The sequence below is a fragment of the Pelobates fuscus genome, chromosome 8, assembly GCF_036172605.1.
Source record: "Pelobates fuscus isolate aPelFus1 chromosome 8, aPelFus1.pri, whole genome shotgun sequence".
Taxonomy (NCBI): domain Eukaryota; kingdom Metazoa; phylum Chordata; class Amphibia; order Anura; family Pelobatidae; genus Pelobates; species Pelobates fuscus.
Genome location: NC_086324.1, coordinates 153,295,153 through 153,320,767, shown reverse-complemented (window position 1 = coordinate 153,320,767; position 25,615 = coordinate 153,295,153). Strand labels below are relative to the sequence as shown.

General features: G+C 42.6%; 1 protein-coding gene across 1 annotated transcript in view; it reads right to left on the bottom strand.

Annotated features, from left to right (window-relative positions):
- SLC5A10 (solute carrier family 5 member 10) overlaps positions 1-25,615 on the bottom strand; it is a 129,144-nt gene that overhangs the window by 30,506 nt on the left and 73,023 nt on the right. Inside the window, exons 10-11 of the mRNA XM_063430449.1 lie at positions 1,082-1,189; positions 69-219 (exon numbers count right to left, since the gene is read on the bottom strand). Coding sequence (XP_063286519.1) covers positions 69-219; positions 1,082-1,189 — 259 coding nt within the window. The remainder of the gene's footprint in view (positions 1-68; positions 220-1,081; positions 1,190-25,615) is intronic.

Sequence of the window (25,615 nt, the reverse complement as noted above, 5' to 3'; positions counted from 1 at the left end):
AATAATAAAGATATTTTCCTGGGCATAAATATACAAAAACTATAATTCTGAACTTTGTCACCTCGTACCTTCCAACCAAGAGGAGCTCTTTCTCATTTGCATTCTTTCTGATTTTTCTCCAGATGTCCATAGTAAAGAGAGTGCTACTACTGTTAAAGATGGACGTCAGGGAGGACATCAAAGCCGCCATCATCACTGCAATCATAAGTCCACGCAGACCTGCATTCCGCACATGTGGAGGGCCACGAAAAAAACACGGAAAAAGACACAATTATGGAAATGTTACTTTTTTTTTTTAAAGTTGTTTGCCCATAAGGCAGAGATGTCAAAATGCATTACCTCAGCTGCTGTTTACTACCCTTCCCTTAAAATTCTCTGCAAATCCGAGTTTGTAAAAAAAAAATTGGAAATATAGAAACATAAAATGTGACGGCAGATAAGAACCATTCGGCCCATCTAGTCTGCCCAATTTTCTAAATACTTTCATTAGTCCCTGGCCTTATCTTATAGTTAGGATAGTCTTATGCCTATCCCACGCATGCTTAAACTCCCTCACTGTGTTAACCTCTACCACTTCAGCTGGAAGGCTATTCCATGCGTCCACTACCCACTCAGTAAAGTAATACTTCCTAATATTGTTTTTAATCTTTTGCCCCTCTAAGTTAAGACTATGTCCTCTTGTTGTGGTAGTTTTTCTTCTTTTAAATATAGTCTCCTCCTTTCCTGTGTTTATTCCCTTTATATATTTAAATGTTTCTATCATATCCCCCCGTCTCGTCTTTCCTCCAAGCTATACATGTTAAGATACTAAAACACTATAGCGCTGTACTATGAAGACCCTGAACTAAGGTTCAACAGATAAAACTTTGTTTACTCTGCCACATCCTCTACCACCAGAGTAATACAATTCTCAAAAGCATACACCAGAAATTTGAATTAATCCTCATTGTTTGTACATATACAACAAGTGCAAAGTATACAAAGTATAAACACTCTGTTATTCTCTGTTTGGTAAAACAAAATAGTTTTAGGTGAGAAGCCCACTTTAAGTGGGACTTCATGAGGCCAAAAACAAACTCACCACTAGGCATTAGCTCAATGACCAGCTTGGGATAGGCAATGTTGGAGCATCCAACTTCAGTTCCACAAACCTCCACGCATATCTCTGGTACCACGCAAGCCACTGTATCTAGAATAACCGCAAAAGAAAAGACTCTGTTTAGAAAAAGGGGGTAAAGGGCATATTTGCAATAAAAATACACTGATCAGCCACAATATTAAAACCACCTGCCTAACAGTGCGTAGGTCCCCCTCATGCTGCAAAAACAGCTCTGATGCCTCGAGGCATGCACTCTTCAAGACCTTTGAACGTGTCCTTTGGTATCTGGCACTAAGACATTAACAGCAGATCCATGAAATTCTGCAAATTGCGAGGTGGATCAGATTTGTTGTTCCAGAACATCCCACCTATACTCAAACGGAGATCTGTGGAATTTGAAGGCCAAGGCAACATCCTGAACTCTTTGCCATGTTCCTCAAACGTTTTTAAACAATTTTGGCAGTGTGCACGGTGCATTATTCTGCTGAAACAGGCCACTGTCATCAAGGAACACCATTGACATGAAGCAGTGTAGGTGGTCTGCAACAATCTCTAGATAGGTGTCAAAGTAACATCCATATGAATACCAGGACTCAAGTTTTCTCTCAGAAGAACATTGCCCAGAGCATAATACTGCCTGCACTGGCCTGCCTTCTTCCCATCTGTAACGGAACACCTGGCAACCCGACTGGGTACCTCCGTTATTGGATGCTCCTAGCGCTTCCTGAGGGCACCAAGCACTCCAGCCGACGCCATAACCACCGTAGACTCCTTCCGAGAGCAAGACAGGAACAAGCTCTTAAAAGAGCTTAGAAGTGATTATCCAAGGGAGCATGCAGAGCATAGCAATCCCTTGTAGTGATATAGCAATTCCCCCAATAAGAGACAGGACTCTAGATTGAGGGTGAAGAAGAACTGTCTAAAACTTTATTTTCCTTGGGACTAGCCCATATGGTCATTACATTAACATTGCTGTGAAAACTCAATAAAATTACAAACAGTCAAATCATAGCAGGCAACATACAGTGACTTATTATAACACAATGGCATTATTTAATCCTATTGTTCTAAAATAATTGGATTAGCAGCTTAAACTCTAGACATGCTTAAAAGGACACTGTAGTCACCAGTGCAACTACATGTATTCCTGACCCTTGTCAGGGTACCTGTGGTCTCTACCTCCGAAAGAGGTAGAGACTTAGCTGTTCCTCCATCCAGACGGTCTGATGGCTCCCTTCCCCGCGGTCTATCCGGTCATGCTAGGCCGGCCGCGAGGGAGTGACTGCCTTTTACAGCATCTAGGCAGGAAGTAGTCATCAGGACACTCCCCCGGAACGACCTGTCAGTCAATTGCTGCAGGACCAATCAAGACGCCTCGGAGGCGTGGTTACTGCTCTGAACAGGGTATTTAACAGAGCTTCTTTCATTAGCTCATTGCCCTGTCGTGGTTCTAGCTTGTTCTAGTCACTCAGTGCTTGTGTATTCTATTATCCCTTTTGGTTTTGACCCGGCTTGTTTACCTTACTCTGCTTATCTCTGTTACCCTTGATTCGGCTTGTCTCTCGCTTACCTGTCTTCTGTTACCCTCGACCTCGGCTTGTCTTTGACCATTCTATACGGTACTACTTACGTTAGTCCGGCCATTCTAAGGTCCGGTATACGTATCTGGCTACTGTTTGTACTCTGCGTGTTGGATCCCTGTCCCGATCCTGACATTACGACAGGGCCAATGGATCCTGCAAGTACAAACAGTCAGCTGGCTTCTCCTGATCCTAGGTTTGAAGCCATGGATCACAGAATGGATCAGATGGCGCTTGCGCTACAGGCTCTATTAGCTTGTGCCAATAACCCACCAGAGGAGATACGTAATACCCCTGTTTCTCCTGTCGGTTCAGGTCTAGAGGTAGCCACAGTGGGTGCTTCTTCTCACATTACCCCCCCAGTACGCTATGGTGGGGCTCCTGAGAAGTGTCGTGGTTTTTTAAACCAAATTAGTATCCACTTTGAATTGCAACCTCGCTCTTATCCTACAGATAGGGCAAAAGTAGGATTTATTATCACCCTACTCATTGAGAAAGCTCTGAGATGGGCCAACCCACTATGGGAGAACGATAACCCATTAGTTTATAACTATAACGCATTTGTAGCTGCTTTTAGAAGAACATTTGACCCTCCAGGTAGAAAGGTTAATGCAGCCAGATTACTGTTGCGCCTGAGACAGGAGAACCGAACACTGGTGGATTATGCACTAGAGTTCAGGTCTCTGGCGGCAGAAATCAAGTGGAATGAGCAGGCGTATATGGATGTATTTTTGAATGGCCTATCTGATGTAATCCTTGATGAGGTTGCTACCAGAGAACTTCCTGAGAATTTAGAGGATTTAATTTCGTTCATCTCTCGTATAGATGAACGTCTAAGAGAGAGACAGAACACTCGAGAGAGGAACCAGAGACCTTCTTTTAGGTTAGCTCCCGCTTTTCCAAGTCCTGACTCCACGATATCTTTGCTTACTGAACCTATGCAGATAGGGTATACCCGCCTCTCTGAGGAGGAAAGACAGCACAGGAGAAGAGAGGGATTGTGTATGTATTGTGGGGCCAAGGGTCATTTACTCTCGAACTGTTCTAACCGCCCGGGAAACGCTTGCACCTAAGTCTCTCTAGAGGACAGGCCTTGGGTGTTTCTATTTTGTCCTCTACTCCTAATTATAAAGATCACAGGCTTCTGCTACCAGTTTCCTTAACTTGGGGGAAGGAAGTAGTAAGGGCTATGGCATTGATAGATTCCGGTGCTGCTGAGAATTTTATCGACCAAGCCTTTGCTAGTAAGAACAATTTCCCATCCCAGCTAACGGAGACACCTTTGGCCGTTGAGGCCATAGATGGTAGACCACTACTAGACCCTGTTATCTTTCGTGAGACCATACCCATTGATTTAAATGTTGGTATCCTACACGTGGAGAATTTATCTCTTATGCTCATTTCGTCTCCTTCCGTTCCCATAGTTCTGGGGTACCCATGGTTGAAAAAACATAACCCTATTATCGATTGGGAGTTAGGAGAGATACTCTCGTGGGGCCAGGGCTGCCAGGATCGGTGTTTGTGCAAGGTTTCTCCAATAGCTAATATTAACATACCGGAGAATCCTACTCAGTCCACAGAAAGACAAATACCAGACCTTTACCTAGACTTAAGGGCAGTGTTTGACAAGAAGAATGCCGATTCTTTGCCTCCACACAGGTCATTTGACTGTAAGATTAAGCTTCTACCCGGCACTATGCCTCCGAGGGGCCATGTATATCCTTTGTCTGTTCAGGAAAACTCGGTTCTAGAGGAGTATATTCGGGAGAATTTAGAAAAGGGATTCATCAGGAGGTCTTCTTCTCCGGCCGGGGCTGGGTTCTTTTTCATTAAGAAGAAGGATGGCACGCTGAGACCATGTATCGATTACCGAGGCTTGAATAAAATAACTGTCAGAAATGCCTATCCTATCCCACTGATTACCGAGTTATTTGATCGTCTTAAGGGCTCCAAAATCTTCACCAAGTTAGATCTCAGAGGGGCTTACAATTTGGTGAGAATCCAGCAAGGTCACGAGTGGATGACAGCATTCAATACCCGGTATGGCCATTACGAATACACTGTTATGCCATTTGGACTATGCAATGCGCCTGCAGTATTTCAAGATTTGATTAATGAGGTACTTAGGGAGTTTCAGCATGATTGTGTTATTGTTTACCTGGACGACATACTAATACACTCTAAGGAGATTGAGACTCACCATAGACAGGTCAGAAAGGTATTACACAAGCTGCTGCAACATGGTCTATATTGCAAATTGGAGAAGTGCAGTTTTGATCAGTCTCAGGTAGACTTTCTTGGATACGTGATTTCTGGGGAAGGTTTTAAAATGGATCCTGTAAAACTCCAATCTATTTTAGACTGGCCCTTGCCCAAAGGACTCAAAGCTATCCAAAGGTTTATTGGTTTTTCCAACTACTATAGGCGCTTCATTAAAGGATACTCCTCTATCATTGCGCCTATTACCAATATGACCAAACAAGGGGCTGATACTAAGTTCTGGTCTAAGGAAGCTCTTGGTGCTTTCAAGACTCTCAAGGAACTTTTTGCCTCGGCTCCCATTCTAGTCCATCCGGATACGACTCTGCCTTTCTTGCTTGAGGTCGATGCCTCTGAGACAGCAGTTGGGGCTGTTCTGTCTCAAAGGTTAGGGGTGGATAAACCGTTAAACCCTTGTGGTTTCTTCTCTAAGAAATTTTCTGGGCCTGAGAGCAGATATGACATCGGGGAAAGGGAACTGTTAGCAGTCATTAAAGCCTTAAAGGAGTGGAGACATTTGTTGGAGGGGACCCTACACCTTATTACGATTTTGACGGACCACAAAAACTTGTCCTATATTGGGGAGGCTAAGCGCTTATCCTCTAGACAAGCTCGTTGGTCCTTATTCCTGACTCACTTCAATTATGTACTGACTTACAGACCTGGTTCTAAGAACTCTAAAGCCGATGCATTATCTCGCCAATATGAACATTCTACTGTACCTGAACCAGTTCTTTCTTCTATAGTTCCGAAATGCAATATCATTGCTAATACGAATCTCAGGATTCATTCTCCATTACTGGCCGAGATCATTAAGTTACAACATCTAGCACCTAAACAGACTCCTGCGGGCCGTCATTTCGTTCCTCCTGCTCTTCAACGGGAACTTTTACAGTGTTTACATAATAGCAAGATGGCGGGACATCCTGGTATTCGCAAAACTTACGCGTTGATCTCTAAGGACTTCTGGTGGCCTGCTTTACGGAGGGATATTGAGGAGTTCATCGCTGCATGTGAAGTTTGTACTAAAACCAAACAACCCCATACGCTTCCATGTGGATTCCTGCACCCCTTGGAGGTTCCAGAAAAACCATGGTCCTGTTTGGCCATGGACTTTATTGTCGATCTACCTATCTCTAAAAGACAGACTGTTATCCTCACCGTGGTTGACAGGTTTACTAAGATGGCACACTTCATTCCCCTGCCTAAACTCCCGTCTTCTCCCGAATTGGCAGAGATATTCGCTAAGGAGATTTTTCGCCTACATGGGATACCCTCTCAAATTGTATCGGACAGAGGCTCCCAATTTGTTTCCCGCTTTTGGAGGTCCTTCTGCTCTCAACTTGGTATTAAATTAAACTTTTCTTCTGCCTATCATCCTCAGTCTAACGGAGCTGCTGAACGTACCAACCAGAAAATTGAACAATATTTACGATGCTTTGTTTCTGAACACCAGGATGATTGGGTCGGTTTGATTCCTTGGGCGGAGTTTGCACACAACAATCTCGTTTGCGATTCTACTCATTCAAGCCCCTTCTTCATGAATTATGGTTTTCATCCGTCTATTCTTCCTTCGGATTCTCCTTCCCAGGGGGTGCCGTCGGTTGATGTTCATGTTGCCAATTTGAGGAAGTTGTGGGATCAAACTCGACAAATCCTTGTGCACAACTCTATGTTGGTTAAGAAACACGCTGATAAACGTAGAAGGGCGGCTCCGATCTTTGTTCCAGGTGATAGGGTATGGCTGAGCACGAGGAACATCCGTTTAAAAGTGCCATCCATGAAGTTCGCTCCTCGTTATATTGGACCCTACAGGGTGCTGACCCGTATCAATCCAGTTGCGTATCGTTTAGCTCTTCCTAATACCTTACGCATCCCGAACTTGTTTCACGTTTCATTGCTGAAACCACTCATATGTAACAGATTTTCCTCCACAATAGCCCCTCCTCGCTCCGTTCAGGTGGAGGGTCAGGAGGAGTATGAGGTTAACTCTATTATTGATTCTCGAATCTCCCGGGGGAGAGTACAATATCTGGTTGATTGGAAGGGATATGGTCCTGAGGAGAGGAGTTGGGTACCTCAGGAGGATGTTCATGCTCCCCGTCTCCGCAGGGCGTATCACTCTCGCTTCCCATCTCGTCCCGGTTCATTCCGCCCGGTGGGCGTATCTGAGAGGGGGGGTACTGTCAGGGTACCTGTGGTCTCTACCTCCGAAAGAGGTAGAGACTTAGCTGTTCCTCCATCCAGACGGTCTGATGGCTCCCTTCCCCGCGGTCTATCCGGTCATGCTAGGCCGGCCGCGAGGGAGTGACTGCCTTTTACAGCATCTAGGCAGGAAGTAGTCATCAGGACACTCCCCCGGAACGACCTGTCAGTCAATTGCTGCAGGACCAATCAAGACGCCTCGGAGGCGTGGTTACTGCTCTGAACAGGGTATTTAACAGAGCTTCTTTCATTAGCTCATTGCCCTGTCGTGGTTCTAGCTTGTTCTAGTCACTCAGTGCTTGTGTATTCTATTATCCCTTTTGGTTTTGACCCGGCTTGTTTACCTTACTCTGCTTATCTCTGTTACCCTTGATTCGGCTTGTCTCTCGCTTACCTGTCTTCTGTTACCCTCGACCTCGGCTTGTCTTTGACCATTCTATACTGTACTACTTACGTTAGTCCGGCCATTCTAAGGTCCGGTATACGTATCTGGCTACTGTTTGTACTCTGCGTGTTGGATCCCTGTCCCGATCCTGACAACCCTATAGTGTTAACACGACGCTTAAAGGGACACTATAGTCACCAGTGCAACTACATGTATTCCTGACCCTATAGTGTTAACACGACGCTTAAAGGGACACTATAGTCACCAATGCAACTACATGTATTCCTGACCCTATAGTGTTAACACGACCATCTAGCCCCTTCGGGCCCCTCATGCCTCCATAAATATAGTAAAAATCTTACTGTATTCAAGCCAGAAGCTGTAAATCTGCATGCTGTTAGACTCAGGAAAAACAAGCAGTCTGCTGACGTGATAGCCTGATCCAATCACAGTGCGTCCACATAGGATTGGCTGAGACTGACAAGGAGGCAGATCAGGGGCAGAGCCAGCATGATTTAAACACAGCCCTGGCCAATCAGAATCTCCTCATAGAGATTAATTGAATCAATGAATCTCTATGAGGAAAGTTCAGTGTCTGCATGCAGAGGGAGGAAATACTGAATCACAGGATGCTGTGCACAGTGCTGCTCTGTGCTCTGCTGACAGCAGATCTGAGTGGATGGAGGCATATTATGCCTCCATCAACTCCGAAGTCCCTCTGGTTCACTCTGAGTGACTGCAACTGGAGGTGTTCCTAGCTTTTAATGTAAACACTGTATTTCCTCAGAAAATACAGTGTTTACATGAGAAAGGCTGCAGGGAGCTATAGTTCTCACCTGAACAACCTCATTAAGCTGAAGTTGTTCAGGTGACTATAGTGTCCCTTTAACTATACTTATCTGTCTGCATGGAGCCATGCTTCACAATCACTGATAATCTTGTTTAAGGAACAGAGGTAACTCTCCCCAACCTATCATCGTCAGGACATCATATTTTGAAAAAACTGAAGATGACGTCACATGTATTGAATTCATTCATTACAATTCATCTGGAACGTAGGCTGGAGAGATGTCCACCTGTTCTCCTGGATTAGATCACTGTACAGTTAAGTCATGTGGGTCCACTTTATAGCTAAGCTTGCTATTGCTACAACAGCAGGTGATGTACACCTAATTGTTACTTTTATTGCCATGAGACTCTGTAACACACTTATACACACTGAATAGCAATAAAAAACAAACTTTGGACATATCACAAAAAGCACAGATCAAGCTAAAGTTAAGTGCAAAATGTCCGGATTTTTTTTCGAAAAGCAGCATTAAATACAAAAAAATTACATTTTTCATTGCACTTTCCTTGTATTCTTTGCGAAAAAGAAACAGAACTAATGAAAATGCACAGCAATGCACCAGTGTGCCGCAAAAAAAAGTGCTAGGTGTGACACTGCATGGTTGCTAACAGCAGTGCCAAATGTGCCGCCCTATCCATGTCCCGACCCGTTTATTTTTTTTAGTAGTCTTGTGCTGGTCCATCAAGGTAATGCACAAATCTAAGATGGAGGGGAGCGCCACCCTCTACCCCTCACCACAGAGCGGCGGGTGTCACTTGGCACGCATGGAGGTTACTGCAGCAAGCTGGACATCAATAGCCCGTACCACCCCTGCCGTGAGAGGTAAAAGAGTGTGTGTCTGTGTGTCTACATACATATTTTTTCTTGTGGTGTGCCATGGAATTCTGGGAAGAGCTTTGGTATGCCTTGGGTGATATAAGGTTAAGGCGCTCTGTCTTGCACCATTATGTCCAGTGTTATGCAGAGCGACTACATATTACACAAATTATAGCAACAGTACTATGCAACAAGAGCAAACTCCATGCATTTTCCAAACAAAAGCCATGGATAAAAATGTCCACGGATTTCTCACCGTAAAAGTTCAGACTCTGCATGCAAAATGCATTCCTCAATAAAATGAACCTATATCTAAATTTGTAGACTTCTGAGTTGCATGCAAAGAAAATACAAAGTTCACAAGCTTTACAATCAACTCTAAATTAGGTTGTATGAGTTTTATAACTTATAGAGCTGGATCGTTAATTGAAAAGAGGGCCTGCTGTGTAGAAAAAAAAAGAACAAAAGTAAGGTTGCCATATCAACATTTTCTTTTTGTGGCGTGCTTAAGAATTCTTCGCTCTGTCGGACATGGCTGGAAAGTGATGCCTTGGCAATATGTGGAAATACTTCTGCTGCATAATCAATACTCTAACATTGGGCAATATCCCAGTAAAATAAAAGTTATAACTCATAGATCTACAGGTCTCTTTAATGTTAAAAACAGCCCAGTCTTGATAATTAATCTTTCTTTCCCCTTATCCGAACCTGAGAAGGAATTCAGGAGATTTAAAGCTTTTTGGCATCAATCTATGAAATCTTTGTTCGAAATAACAAATCCCAGTCTAAACTATGAGCACGTAAGCCTTGCTGGCAAGTCGTTGGCTTCTGAGAAAGTCTGGTTAACCTGTGCATTGCCAACCCAAAGTTTGAGAAGAGGCCTGGTAGACTTGACATTAACATTTACGTGCAAAAGTGAAATTGGTTCCTAATATTAGGGATCTTTTTAAACGAACACTCCGGGCACCATAACCACTACAGCTCACTGTAGAGCAGTGGTTCGCAACCCAGTCCTCATGGCTCACCAACAGTACAGGATTTATGTATTTCCCTGTTTTATTCCAATGGAGATACTAACAAAACCTGGACTGTTGGTGGGTCTTGAGGACTGGTTTGAGAACCACTGCTGTAGAGGATAAGGTGTGAAACCTGCCCTGGAGCCCTCCCATGGTAAGTACTCAAATCATTTGAATATTTCCTGGGGTCCATAGGGAGCCAGTGACTGCTTTCTCGGCAGCCCTCAAGCTCTGCCGTGAGCTATGTTCAGGGGTACAGGGTGGCACTCATCGGCTGAGAGAGCTCAACTGAGACGTCTCATCCAATGAGCAGACCCTGGTGGCGGAGGTGGGTGCCAGCAGATCCCAGTAAGTAGTCAAACTGTTCTCAAATGTCTTTAGTACTTACCCTGGCACCATTGGGCTGTAGTGGTTATAGTGCGTGCATTGTTCCTTTAACTTTAATAGGGTAAAATGTGATGAAATGAAAACCAGACTGCCAAATTTAGACCAAAATTGCTACATCTGGAAAATGATCCAATTCATCTACATTGCCTTATATTTTTCATATTAGATTTCAGTTCATCACATTTCACTTGTTAAAACTGTACAACCACTGAATAAAATCTCTCTTTTTAAAATCAGCTGTACCTTTCATTAGCCTTTTTTATCACGTGATGCTCAGTTTACGTGTAAATCTTTTTCACATGTTTTTTATTGTTTTAAATAATAAAAATAATAAAAATAACAATTGTATGTTTTTGTCAACATTTCTAACAATCAATAGTATTCAAACAGTATAGTATATGAACAGTGACATAATAACAAGGATCTTTGTTATGGTTACATTATTAATACGATGAGTAACAACACAAAAATCATAAATGAGGAAGAAAATAAAAAATAGAAACTGGGGGGAAATTAATAAATTGCACATCCGTAGTATGACATGAAATAATTAAGGTTAAAAAAAGGAAGAAAAAAAATTATAACATTTTGTCAGGGTACCTGTGGTCTCTACCTCCAAAAGAGGTAGAGACTTAGCTGTTCCACCATCCAGACGGTCTGATGACTCCCTTCCCCGCGGTCTATCCGGTCATGCAAGGCCGGCCGCGAGGGAGTGACTGCCTTTTACACCATCTAGGCAGGAAGTCATCATCAGGACACTCCCCTGGATCGACCTGTCAGTCAATTGCTGCAGGACCAATCAGGACGTCTCGGAGGTGTGGTTACTGCTCTGAACAGGGTATTTAACAGAGCTTCCTTCATTAGCTCATTGCCCTGTCGTGGTTCTAGCTTGTTCTAGTCACTCAGTGCTTGTGTATTCTATTATCCCTTTTGGTTTTGACCCGGCTTGTTTACCTTACTCTGCTTATCTCTGTTACCCTTGATTCGGCTTGTCTCTCGCTTACCTGTCTTCTGTTACCCTCGACCTCGGCTTGTCTTTGACCATTCTATACGGTACTACTTACGTTAGTCCGGCCATTCTAAGGTCCGGTATACGTATCTGGCTACTGTTTGTACTCTGCGTGTTGGATCCCTGTCCCGATCCTGACATTACGACAGGGCCAATGGATCCTGCAAGTACAAACAGTCAGCTGGCTTCTCCTGATCCTAGGTTTGAAGCCATGGATCACAGAATGGATCAGATGGCGCTTGCGCTACAGGCTCTATTATCTCATGCCAATAACCCACCAGAGGAGATACGTAATACCCCTGTTTCTCCTGTCAGTTTAGGTCTAGAGGTAGCCACAGTGGGTGCTTCTTCTCGCATTACCCCCCCAGTACGCTATGGTGGGGCTCCTAAGAAGTGTCGTGGTTTTTTAAACCAAATTAGTATCCACTTTGAATTGCAACCCCGCTCTTATCCTACAGATAGGGCAAAGGTAGGATTTATTATCACCCTACTTATTGAGAAAGCTCTGAGATGGGCCAACCCACTATGGGAGAACGATAACCCATTAGTGTATAACTATAACGCATTTGTAGCTGCTTTTAGAAGAACATTTGATCCTCCAGGTAGAAAGGTTAATGCAGCCAGATTACTGTTGCGCCTGAGACAGGAGAACCGAACACTGGTGGATTATGCACTAGAGTTCAGGTCTCTGGCGTCAGAAGTCAAGTGGAATGAGCAGGCGTATATGGATGTATTTTTGAATGGCCTATCTGAAGTAATCCTTGATGAGGTTGCTACCAGAGAACTCCCTGAGAATTTAGAAGATTTAATTTCGTTCATCTCTCGTATAGATGAACGTTTAAGATAGAGACAGAACACTCGAGAGAGGAACCGGAGACCTTCTTTTAGGTTAGCCCCCGCTTTTCCAAGTCCTGACTCCACGGTATCTTTGCTTCCTGAACCTATGCAGATAGGTTATACCCGCCTCTCTGAGGAGGAAAGACAGTACAGGAGAAGAGAGGGTTTGTGTATGTATTGTGGAGCCAAGGGTCATTTACTCTCGAACTGTCCTAACCGTCCGGGAAACGCTCGCACCTAAGTCTCTCTAGAGGACAAGCCTTGGGTGTTTCTATTTTGTCCTCTACTCCTAATTATAAAGATCACAGGCTTCTGCTACCAGTTTCCTTAACTTGGGAGAAGGAAGTAGTAAGGGCTATGGCATTGATAGATTCCGGTGCTGCTGAGAATTTTATCGACCAAGCCTTTGCTATTAAGAACAATTTCCCATCCCAGCTAAGGGAGACACCCTTGGCCGTTGAGGCCATAGATGGTAGACCACTACTAGACCCTGTTATCTTTCGTGAAACCATACCCATTAGTTTAAATGTTGGTATCCTACACGTGGAGAATTTATCTCTTTTGCTCATTTCATCCCCTTCCGTTCCCATAGTTCTGGGGTACCCATGGTTGAAGAAACATAACCCTATTATCGATTGGGAGTTAGGGGAGATACTCTCGTGGGGCCAGGGTTGCCAGGATAGGTGTTTATGCAAGGTTTCTCCATTAGCTAATGTTAACATACCTGAGACTCCTATTCAGTCCACAGAAAGACAGATACCAGACCTTTACCTAGACTTAAAGGCAGTATTTGACAAGAAGAATGCCGATTCTTTGCCGCCACACAGGCCATTTGATTGTAAAATTAAGCTCCTACCTGGGACTATGCCTCCGAGGGGCCATGTATATCCTTTGTCTGTTCAGGAAAACTTGGTTCTAGAGGAGTATATTCGGGAGAACTTAGAAAAGGGATTCATTAGGAGGTCTTCTTCCCCGGCCGGGGCTGGGTTCTTTTTCGTTAAGAAAAAGGATGGCACGCTAAGACCTTGTATCGATTACCGAGGCTTGAATAAAATAACTGTCAGAAATGCCTATCCTATTCCACTTATTACCGAGTTATTTGATCGTCTTAAGGGCTCCAAAATCTTCACCAAGTTAGATCTCAGAGGGGCATATAATTTGGTGAGAGTCCAGCAGGGACACGAGTGGATGACGGCATTCGATACTCGGTACGGTCACTATGAATACACAGTTATGCCGTTTGGACTTTGCAATGCTCCTGCAGTATTTCAGGATCTGATTAATGAGGTACTTAGGGAGTTTCAACATGATTGTGCCATTGTCTACCTAGACGACATACTGATACACTCTAGGGAGATTGAAACTCACCATAGACAGGTCAGAGCGGTATTACAGAAACTTCTGCAACATGGTCTATACTGTAAATTGGAAAAATGCAGCTTTGATCAGTCTCAGATAGATTTTCTTGGTTACGTGATTTCTGGGGAAGGTTTTAAGATGGACCCTGACAAACTCCAGTCTATTTTAGATTGGCCATTACCTAAGGGACTCAAGGCTATTCAGAGGTTTATTGGTTTCTCCAATTATTATAGGCGCTTCATTAAGGGTTACTCGTCTATTATTGCGCCCATTACCAATATGACCAAACAGGGGGCAGAAACTAAGACGTGGTCTCCTGAAGCTCTCGCTGCTTTCAAGAGGCTCAAAGAACTTTTTGCTTCTGCTCCAATATTAGTCCATCCTGATACGACTTTGCCGTTTCTACTCGAGGTCGATGCCTCTGAGACAGGAGTAGGTGCGGTTCTGTCACAAAGATTAGCGGTAGATAAACCATTACACCCGTGTGGTTTTTTTTCCAGGAAACTTTCTGAGGCTGAGAGCAGATATGACATCGGAGACAGGGAACTGTTAGCAGTCATTAAAGCCTTAAAGGAGTGGAGACATTTGTTGGAGGGGACCCTACACCCTATTACGATTTTGACAGACCACAAAAACTTGTCATATATTGGGGAGGCTAAGCGCTTATCCTCTAGACAAGCTCGTTGGTCCTTATTCCTGACTCACTTCAATTATGTACTGACTTACAGACCTGGTTCTAAAAACTCTAAAGCCGATGCATTATCTCGCCAATATGAACCTTCTACTGTACCTGAACCAGTTCTTTCTTCTATAGTTCCGAAGTGCAATATCATTGCTAATACGAATCTCAGGATTCATTCTCCATTACTGGCCGAGATCATTAAGTTGCAACATCTCGCACCTAAACAGACCCCTGCGGGTCGTCATTTCGTTCCTCCTGCTTTTCAACTGGAACTTTTACAGTGTTTACATAATAGCAAGATGGCGGGACATCCTGGTATTCGTAAAACTTACGCCTTGATCTCTAAGGACTTCTGGTGGTCTACTTTACGGAGGGATATTGAGGAGTTCATCGCTGCATGTGAAGTTTGTACTAAAACCAAACAACCCCATACGCTTCCATGTGGACTCCTGCAACCCTTGGAGGTTCCAGAGAAACCATGGTCCTGTTTGGCCATGGACTTTATTGTCGATCTACCTATCTCTAAAAGACAGACTGTTATCCTCACCGTGGTTGACAGGTTTTCTAGGATGGCACACTTCATTCCCCTGCCTAAACTTCCGTCTTCTCCCGAATTGGCAGAGATATTCGCCAAGGAGATTTTTCGTCTACATGGGATACCCTCTCAAATTGTATCGGACAGAGGCTCCCAATTTGTTTCCCGCTTTTGGAGGTCCTTCTGCTCTCAACTTGGTATTAAATTAAACTTTTCTTCTGCCTATCATCCTCAGTCTAACGGAGCTGCTGAACGTACCAACCAGAAAATTGAACAATATTTACGATGCTTTGTTTCTGAACACCAGGATGATTGGGTCGGTTTGATTCCTTGGGCGGAGTTTGCACACAACAATCTCGTTTGCGATTCTACTCATTCAAGCCCCTTCTTCATGAATTATGGTTTTCATCCGTCTATTCTTCCTTCGGATTCTCCTTCCCAGGGGGTGCCGTCGGTTGATGTTCATGTTGCCAATTTGAGGAAGTTGTGGGATCAAACTCGACAAATCCTTGTGCACAACTCTATGTTGGTCAAGAAACACGCTGATAAACGTAGAAGGGCGGCTCCGGTCTTTGTTCCAGGTGATAGGGTATGGCTGAGCACGAGGAACATCCGTTTAAAAGTGCCCTGCATGAAGTTCGCTCCTCGGTATATTGGACCCTACAGGGTGCTGACCCGTATCAATCCAGTTGCGTATCGTTTAGCTCTTCCTAATACCTTACGCATTCCAAACTCGTTTCACGTTTCATTGCTGAAACCACTCATATGTAACAGATTTTCCTCCACAATAGCCCCTCCTCGCTCCGTTCAGGTGGAGGGTCAGGAGGAGTATGAGGTCAACTCTATTATTGATTCTCGAATCTCCCGGGGGAGAGTACAATATCTGGTTGATTGGAAGGGATATGGTCCTGAGGAGAGGAGTTGGGTACCTCAGGAGGATGTTCATGCTCCCCGTCTCCGCAGGGCGTATCACTCTCGCTTCCCATCTCGTCCCGGTTCATTCCGCCCGGTGGGCGTATCTGAGAGGGGGGGTACTGTCAGGGTACCTGTGGTCTCTACCTCCAAAAGAGGTAGAGACTTAGCTGTTCCACCATCCAGACGGTCTGATGACTCCCTTCCCCGCGGTCTATCCGGTCATGCAAGGCCGGCCGCGAGGGAGTGACTGCCTTTTACACCATCTAGGCAGGAAGTCATCATCAGGACACTCCCCCGGATCGACCTGTCAGTCAATTGCTGCAGGACCAATCAGGACGTCTCGGAGGTGTGGTTACTGCTCTGAACAGGGTATTTAACAGAGCTTCCTTCATTAGCTCATTGCCCTGTCGTGGTTCTAGCTTGTTCTAGTCACTCAGTGCTTGTGTATTCTATTATCCCTTTTGGTTTTGACCCGGCTTGTTTACCTTACTCTGCTTATCTCTGTTACCCTTGATTCGGCTTGTCTCTCGCTTACCTGTCTTCTGTTACCCTCGACCTCGGCTTGTCTTTGACCATTCTATACGGTACTACTTACGTTAGTCCGGCCATTCTAAGGTCCGGTATACGTATCTGGCTACTGTTTGTACTCTGCGTGTTGGATCCCTGTCCCGATCCTGACACATTTCTTACGTCGTATATATTTATATAGATATCGTAAAATGAATGACAAATGCGGTAAATAAGGAGTCGAACAGAAGTGATGAATCAGTTTTTGGTCAGGTGGAAACATCGTCAAACTTGTACTTACTTCTCATTGCCTTCTCCCACTCAGACCAGTCGTGTCTGCGGAGTACATCGGTAGCCGATAGTAGTCGGAAAACAAGTTCACATTTTTTTATTTTCAAATAAAAGTTTACTTGTAAGTCTATATTAGAGATCTAGCAATGAAAATCACAATTCGGTTCAATCCTGGCACAGCCAGGGCACATTACATTGGAGGAGAAATGCTGTTTCTGCAAAATGTCAAATGTTAGGACTTGAAAATGAGTCATATTATTTGGAAGAAACCTCAAAGTTAGCTATGTTTCCAAGTTGGCTATTTTGGCCTTAATGTGATTCCACACATTTTAGTGCGTAACCCTGTTTGTCTAAATTTATATAACTGGAAACATTTTTTAAATGGGACACTCTACTGACCAAATGCAAAATATTTTTTTTTAAATCACTGTTTAATGGATGCGGCCCAAATGAAAACGTGCATGTATTTAATTATGTTTTTTATTTTTCATTAGGGGTTTATCTAAAACTGCTTGCAAAAGCTGCAGATCTCTGCCTTCCTAATGCAGCCCAATTAGAAGTCTTTGATGGGGTAAGTGCTCTGGGCAATTGCTGCCTTTTGAGTTTAGCTCCACTGAGCAAAGCAAACCAGGAAGTGACAGAACTTCCTGTCTGATTGACAGCCAGGGGTGTGTAACTAGGTTCATTTATAAAAGTGTAAATTTCTATCAAAATCTGAACTTTTTGCAAAAAGAAAAAAAAAGAGGATACACTCTTCATACATAAAGCTTTTTAGCAAGCTAAAGTGCTTTAGAGATCTGGTATGTCCCTTTAATTAATCTATATTCAGAACTTCATTATTTAGAGTTACATTGTGCAAGCAAATAACGTGTTTTATATTTTTGTTGCATCATTACCAATGCTAGGTTCCTGCAACCTTGCTGTAGAGCTACTTGTGTCTGTCAGTGCAAAACAGACGTCAGAAATGCATGGGACAATAATGACACACATCACATATGCTACTGTACAGCAGACAGAAAAACAAAACAAAATATCTATCTCAGAACGCTAATAACCTCCAGACTTGCACATCTCCTAACACTGAAACCCTCTAAACATCTTAACCCTAAAAGTCATGCTCATACGAGCATGATTAAAATGTCACCGTGTTTAATGATAGTTTAATGTGTGTAAGTGTAGAGAGGAAACCTATTGGCTAATTCTGACAGTTGCTTTGAGACTGATTAAATAATATATCACATGCATATGAATTCTACATGAACAGAAAGTTATCTTCGTACATGCTGAAAGGAGAGGTTGAGTTTTGACGATATTCTCACGTTACCCTAAAGCCATCTCAGACGGCTGCATACACAAAATATAGGTTTTCTGTATTTTAAAGGGGCACGCCAAACACTATAGCTATTCCCCTTCTCATTTAGCAACATGAACATATCACTAATGTGAAGAGGTAAGTGTCAATCCATTTTAAAAAGTGTCACCCCACCTAAATGTATAATTTTAAATTTTAACATTTTACACTACAGTATTTTTTTAGTGCCACGTCTCCAATCCACAAATGGCACTAACTTAGTTAAACTTAAAGGGACACTATAGGCACCAAAACAACTTTAGCTTAATGAAGCAGGTTTGCCTTCCTAAACACTTCCTGTAAAAATAGATCTAATATTTAAACTTCCTTTTTTTCCCACATATTTTTGATCTCCTGCTCTGTTAATAGCCGTCTAGACCCTGTTGGAGCCTCCTGTGTGTGATTCAATTTACAAAGCAGGTGATTAAAAAAATCTAAAGCAAGTTAACATCTGAGTCACAACCAGGGGAGGTATTTTGAGGGCTGCATAAACAGAGAAGAAGGTGATTTAACGTCAGAGAATTAAGTAGTGAGACTGCAGTGGCATGATCTATACACTAAAACTGCTTAAATAAGCTATAGTTGTTTTGGTGCCTATAGTAGCAGAACTACAAGGGTCGCAAACTTTGTATCTGTGACCGAGCCCTAGAGTTCCACCTGTCGGGGGAGCCCAGCAGAGATGAAAAGTGCATGCAGGGTAGCAGCGGGCAACTTACTTCACTTAGATTACTCTTCTGTTGCTGCGCTGCACAGAGTCCAGCGCCAGCTCCACTCCCTGGTGGTTAGGTGGTGATATGTGATGCTCTTCACCCCTTCCGGTAACCCTCTATCATATCATCTCCCACGCTTAGTTAGTGAGTCAGAGTGCAGCCTAAGGATTCCTTAGCATGCCCTCTGACTCAACTTTGAGTGCAGGTAACGTGAGAGAGCGGCTAGAATAGAGGGTTACCAGGAGGGGTGTAGAGCATCACATATCAGCACCAGGGAATGTAAAAGAGTTAGCAGTAGCACTGGACCACCAGGGGAAGGAAGGGATGGAGGCAAGCTCTTTTGGAGCCATACACAATTGAGTCCAGGGGGAGGCAGTTAAAATGCACACAAGACCACAGCAGAAAGAGATGGACTGAGACAAAGGGTAAGTGTGGCTGTTTGTCAGTGTTTGTGTGTACCAGTGTATCTCTCTGTACATGTGTGTCAGTGTTTGTGTGTACCAATGTAACTGTAAATGTGCGTCAATCTGTGTCTGTATCTCTGTGTATTTATGTGTCTGTGGGCATCTTTGCATGGCAGTGTATGCATGTTTCTGTGAAATGTGCCTTTGTATGTGTGTGGGGAGTATTTTTGAATACACATTTACATGCAATCATAACTATTACACACAAACACACCACTTCATTCGAACCCCAACACTGCACACAAAAGCAATTCTGCATTCACATGCCAACATTACAGACAAACACACCCTTACATTCATACACTACACTACATAAAAAACTTGCTGTCAAACACCAACTCTACACACACCCCTGCATTTAAATGCTAACACTACACACAAACAGACCCCCTGCATTCAAACACCAGCATTATACATAAACACACAAACATTCACACAAGTATACTCCAAACAAAAACATGTCTACATTCACATATACTGCATAAAAATAGAACCCTGCAAGAATGTGTAACTAGCAGATCCATAGCTTGTAAGGCGTCATGGGATTTGTACAGCAGCTGAGGATCTACCTCTGCTCTATAGCGGATGGGGGGCCATTGACAGAGTCTTGCACCGGGGCCCTGAGGTTTCTAGTTATGCCCCTGGATGCCTATAGTGCCCCTTTAAAGAAAGATTAAGCACAGGTTATTTGATATACTTGAATTTTTAATATCATTCAGGTATGTATTTTCCTCTGGGGGAAGGGAGACAGTAAAACAGCTGGTATGGGAAGGGGAGGTAACAACATGCCCCATTATTGAAGAATTTAGCCGAGTTATACCTTTTCACAAAACCAAAGGAGAACATTTTTTTTTGCTTTATAAATAGTTTTCTTAACCTTTAGAAATCTGTAACCTGATCGCTTTGCTTTGTTTATATGCAGGTAAGTATAAAACACAGTCAGCGATACATAATGATGGTGTAAAAATGTCCACGTGAAAGTTTTGGTGAGAAAACAGACAGGGGCACAGATAGGATTGCAATAATGGAAAATGACTACGAATGAAGTTATCACAGTTAGATGCAGGATCCAGCTGTGTAGGTCGCAGGATTTTCATATGATGCACAATATAGAAACAGTCCCCTCGATCTTCTACAAGATGTCACAAGTTGTCAAGAAGATTGGGTCAAAAACCCCCATTTTTAAATGCATGCACCCATTTACAGACAGGCACATCACCTGTTACGTTAATATACATACCTACCCATTGGCTCGTCCCCTAGCATACTCTGTTTCTGTGTGTCAGTGTATGCAACTGCGCATGTGTGTCAGTCTTTATGTGTCAGTGTATGAACCTATGCATGTTTGTCAGTGTTTATGTGTCAGTGTATGTATACGTGCATGTGTGTCAGTGTTTATGTGTCAGTGTATGTATACGTGCATGTGTGTCAGTGTTTGTGTGTGCCAGTGTATCTGTAAATGTGTGTCAATGTTTGTGGACCTGTGTGTGTGAATCTGGGCATGTAAGTTAATCAATGTAACTGTTTATGTGTGTTGATCTGTGTGTGTATGTCTCTGTGGGCATCTTTGAGTGGCAGTGTATGCATGTTTCTGTGTATGACAAAGTGCCCCTGTATGTGTGTGTGGCAGTGCATATGTATTTGTAATACACATTTGCATGCAATCACCAATATTACACACAAACACGCCTCTGCATTCAAACGCCAACACAGCTCACAAGTACAGTTCTGCATTCAAATGCCAAAACTACACACAAACACATCCCTGCATTCACATGCTAACATTACAGACAAACACACATCTGCATTCATACACTAACACTACATATAAAAAAACCTTGCTTTCAAACACCAACTCTACACATACCCCTGCGTTAAAATGCTAACCTACACACAAACAGACCCCCTGCATGCAAACATCAGCATTATACAGAAACACACAAACATTCACACAAGTATACTCCAAAAAAAACAACAACACATCTACACAAACAGATACCGCGTAAAAATAGAATAGCTAAATTCACAGCTGGCAAAGCATCACAGGATTTGTACGGCAGCTGAGAATCTACCTATTGGCCACCTCTGCTCTAAAGCGGATGTGGGGCCCTTAACAGATTCTTGCGTCAGGGCCACAAGGTTTCTAGTTACGGACCTGGCTCCAATGCAATTCTTTCACTGCACATCTGTATAAATCAGTGGGAGGGGGGGGGGGGGGGGGTTGTTTTGTTTTTGCATATTCATCTGCTTAATAATGAATAGACAGCCAAAAACTCCATAGGTTCGTTATTAAATACATAGATTTACGATTTACATAAATGTATTACACACACTATAAATGCTATATGGGCGATTACTGCTTCACTCTCACCTTTGTTCTGTTATTAGTGAAAAACATGTTTGTTTTGTATTTCAAGATTATAGGAGGTTAATAAAATGTAATGTCTAGCCACAGATTTGAGTTGGCAGTCAGATTACGTCTCCTGATAAAACTTTGCCAGTGGATCTGAATTCAAGAACACTGGCCGACCCAGAGGCCCCAATACTTATCAAAGAGATTTCTGAAGTTTTGGCATGTACTTTGTCAAAAAGTTTTGTATTTGTCACAGGCAAGCTCTAAATAACTCTGCATAATTCCTGTGGCCTTGATGATTCGTAGGCAACGTACAGAAATATTGCTGGGGTACCCATCAGCAGTGCTCGTGACTGTCCATTAAATACCATTTTATTTCATTTAATCATGGGGAAAACATAGAAACTGCTGAGTCCCTTTCCCTTACAGTTTTCAGGATTTAACCTCTTAAGGACACATGACATGTGTGACATGTCATGATTCCCTTTTATTCCAGAAGTTTGGTCCTTAAGGGGTTAAACAGGAAATTGCAAATTTAAAGAGCACCTGACATGCCCCAAACAATGTATGCTTATTAGATTAAACATAAGATTGTATCTATACATTGTGCTAACAAATGTATAGATTAGCAGAAAAATCGATTTAAAAATAGTAATAAATAGATAAGATAGAAACTGCTTCTTGAGAAAACCAAATTAATAATATGGAAATCACAATAAGGATAAGTGGGGTCAATCAACTAAATATCGCTCTAAAAACTGGTCAAGGGGCCTCTGTATGAAACCACCTAATGAGATAAAAATAGCAACAATCATCGAAACTGATTGAAAAGACAAGGAGCTGATAAAAGATAGGTGCAAATAAGTCTTGGAAAAAATAGGATAAAAACAAAATATGTTCAAATAAAGTCAATACCTATTCTAAAATGAACTGCACAGAAGATACATGGTGTAAGGATTAGCTGCTTAGCTGATTAAAGATACACTACCTAATATATGGTAATAAGGACACTCCAGGCATCAAAACAACTTCCTCTAAATTAAGTTGTAATGGTGCCAGGAGATCCCTGGGGGCACTCTTACCTCTTACCTTAAGGGGGTTAAACCATTCTCTAACAATTTAACCCCTAATTTGCCTCCAGCAATAATGTCCACTACACCCCAGGCGGCATGCGTCTTCTGAACTTTCACTTTCAGGAAGCGTGGAGTGCTGACCGCTCTTCGCCAATCAGCAGCGTCCCTAGCCGGCAGCAACTCCGAGCTATCTAAAAGTGAAATTTCACAAGCCGGATGCGGCCTGGGGGTGGTGGTGGGGGGGTGTGAACATAGTTTCTGGAGCAAAATTAGGGGGTTAAACAGTTTGAGAAGAGTTCCCCATGGAGCCCCCTGGCACCATAACACCTTAATTTAGTTAAAGTTGTTTTAGTGCCTAGAGTGTCCCTTTAACCCCTTAAGGACACATGACATGTCTGACATGTCATGATTCCCTTTTATTCCAGAAGTTTGGTCCTTAAGGGGTTAAAAGTCGAATTCCTCACCTTTGTAATTAAATATATCTTTATGTTATCCTTCACATTAGGTACTATATCATTCAGCAAAATGTGCTTTCATTTTTGCTACAGTTTATATCCATTTTGTAGCATTTAAGCACAATTTGCTACACTGTTTCTGATCACCCTGTTACTAACTAACTAGAGGACTTGGGACTTTCCTATGGACATCTTAAAAGGACTTTATTTGAACTTATTTTGTTTTTATCCTAATCTTTCAGATATTTGAATCTATATTATATCAGCTCCTGGTCTTTTATCAGTTTTACTGATTGTTGCTATTTAAAAATAGTATTTTTTTTCTCCCCCCCTCCCGCACTGAAGGGGTTGAAACCACATCAGTCACTTACCTGAATCCAGCGTCAATGTCCCTCGGCGCTGGGTCAGGCTCATCGCTCGCATTAGGATTAGGAAATCTGATGCTGGAGGTCCTCATGCAGAGCGTGAGGACGTCCAGCGTCAGATAACAGACCAAAAGTCCATTTCGATTCCAGAAGCCCTCTAGTGGCTGCCTGGTAGACAGCCACTGAGGGCAGAATTAGATCTGCAATGTAAACACTAGAGTTTATGTTTATATTGCAGTGTTTACATTGCAGCACTAAGTGCAAAAGGGACACAGCACCCAGACCACCTCAATAAGCTGAAGTGGTCTGGGTGCCTACAGTGTCCCTTTAAATAGAGATCAATTAAACACACGCTACTACCTACACCAACACTGTTGCACACAATATCACAGAGGTTACAACTCACACCTACAAACATATCTCTAGCATGTAAGCTCGTTTGAGCAGTGCCCTCAACCCCTTCTCTTCCTGTGCGTCAAACTCGTCTGGTTACAAATACGTGACAGTTAATCCACCCATTGTACAGCGCTGCGGAATTTGTTGGCGCTCTATAAATAATAATAATAATAATGATACACAGATCTATGCACCACAACAAACACACGGTGTCTCTGTGTATACATTTTTTAATCATTTAAATAATCAGGTTTTTTTTTTTTTTAGAGTTTGAAAGAGTGGCTGGATTTTGGGGGCACTTAAGAATTCTCTGCCTACTGGGGCTCATGATATAAATCAGGACCTGCACCCAGAACCTCCATTCACCATAACAACTTAATTCTGATGAAGTTGTGATGGTGCCTGGAGTGTTCTTTTAAGCCATTAACAAGGGACATGTTTGATTAAAATATAGAAATAAAAGTACTGTTCGCCTCCAAGGACATCTTGTATAAAGAGAAATCTGCTCTTTGTGAAAACAATAAATAGTTGTAAATTCTAAATTCCATCGACCTATGCAGCCTTCCAGCAACTCCTTCACAATGAGGAGTTCAGGGTCTTAGAATTGCAAGTAACTGGAAGGATTCCTCTCCTTATTCCACTGCCCACTGCCAGAGAAACCCAAAGCAAAATTCTACATAAACATCGAGTCCCCATATCAATGCCTGAGAGGAAGCCATTGGAACAGCCCCCACTCCCTCACACTATAAGCATTAGTAAAAGGGCCAGTAAGTTTTATTAATTATCATACTGCTGACTATGCTTTGAAGGAGATGCATTTCAATAGCAAACTTTGCTTGTCCTGGCTTTCAGTTTGCAAATACCTTTTTTAGCAAACATTGGTAAGCCCTGAAGAGAATTAGCATATTTGGTATGGGGGAAGAGGGGGAGGGAATTAGCATATGGGATGGGGTAGGAATTAGAATATGGGATGGGGGAATTAGCATATGGCATGGGGTGGGGAATTAGTATATGGGATAAAGGGAATTAGCATATGCTTCCTGCGGTGTCTTCTTGAGACAATCTTGATAATTTGTTGGAGCTTGGATAATTAACACAATAGAGGAGGGGATATAAACACATTTAACCCCTTGAGATCCAGGATTTGGTAAATGGTTTGCATGTTATTTTATTACCATCACCCCATACTAGGCTAATCCTTCTGGAATTCTAAGAGTTAAAAATTATTATTTATTTTTTGAGTGTGTGTCTTGCTAAAAAAAAAAAAAACTAAAAAGCACATTACAATAAAAAATATAATTCAGCTAATTATGCTCTAGATGTGGCAAGTTTTAATATGTCTATTATTCAATTGGGTTCGTGTTCAGGCAAAACCTGGCACTCCAACTGTTGAGTGCCAACTCTCCTCCTTCTCAGCCAGCTACAATGGACTATGTATGATAGGAGTTGTAGTCCATAACAACTGAAGTGACATAAAACTGCTCAACCGTACTTTTTTTTTCTCTCTCTCTTTTTTTTTTTTATTACATTGTATTTTATTTTTTTATTATTATTTTTTTACATTATTTGATGCAACAGATTGGTAAAGGAGGAACATTGAGGGGAATGTCTAAAACATCTACATGTCTTGTAATTAAAAAAATAATAATATGATTCATCCTGCAGTGATTGTTGGAACACGTTGATTCCGTGAGTATAAAACATCCTTAGAACTTT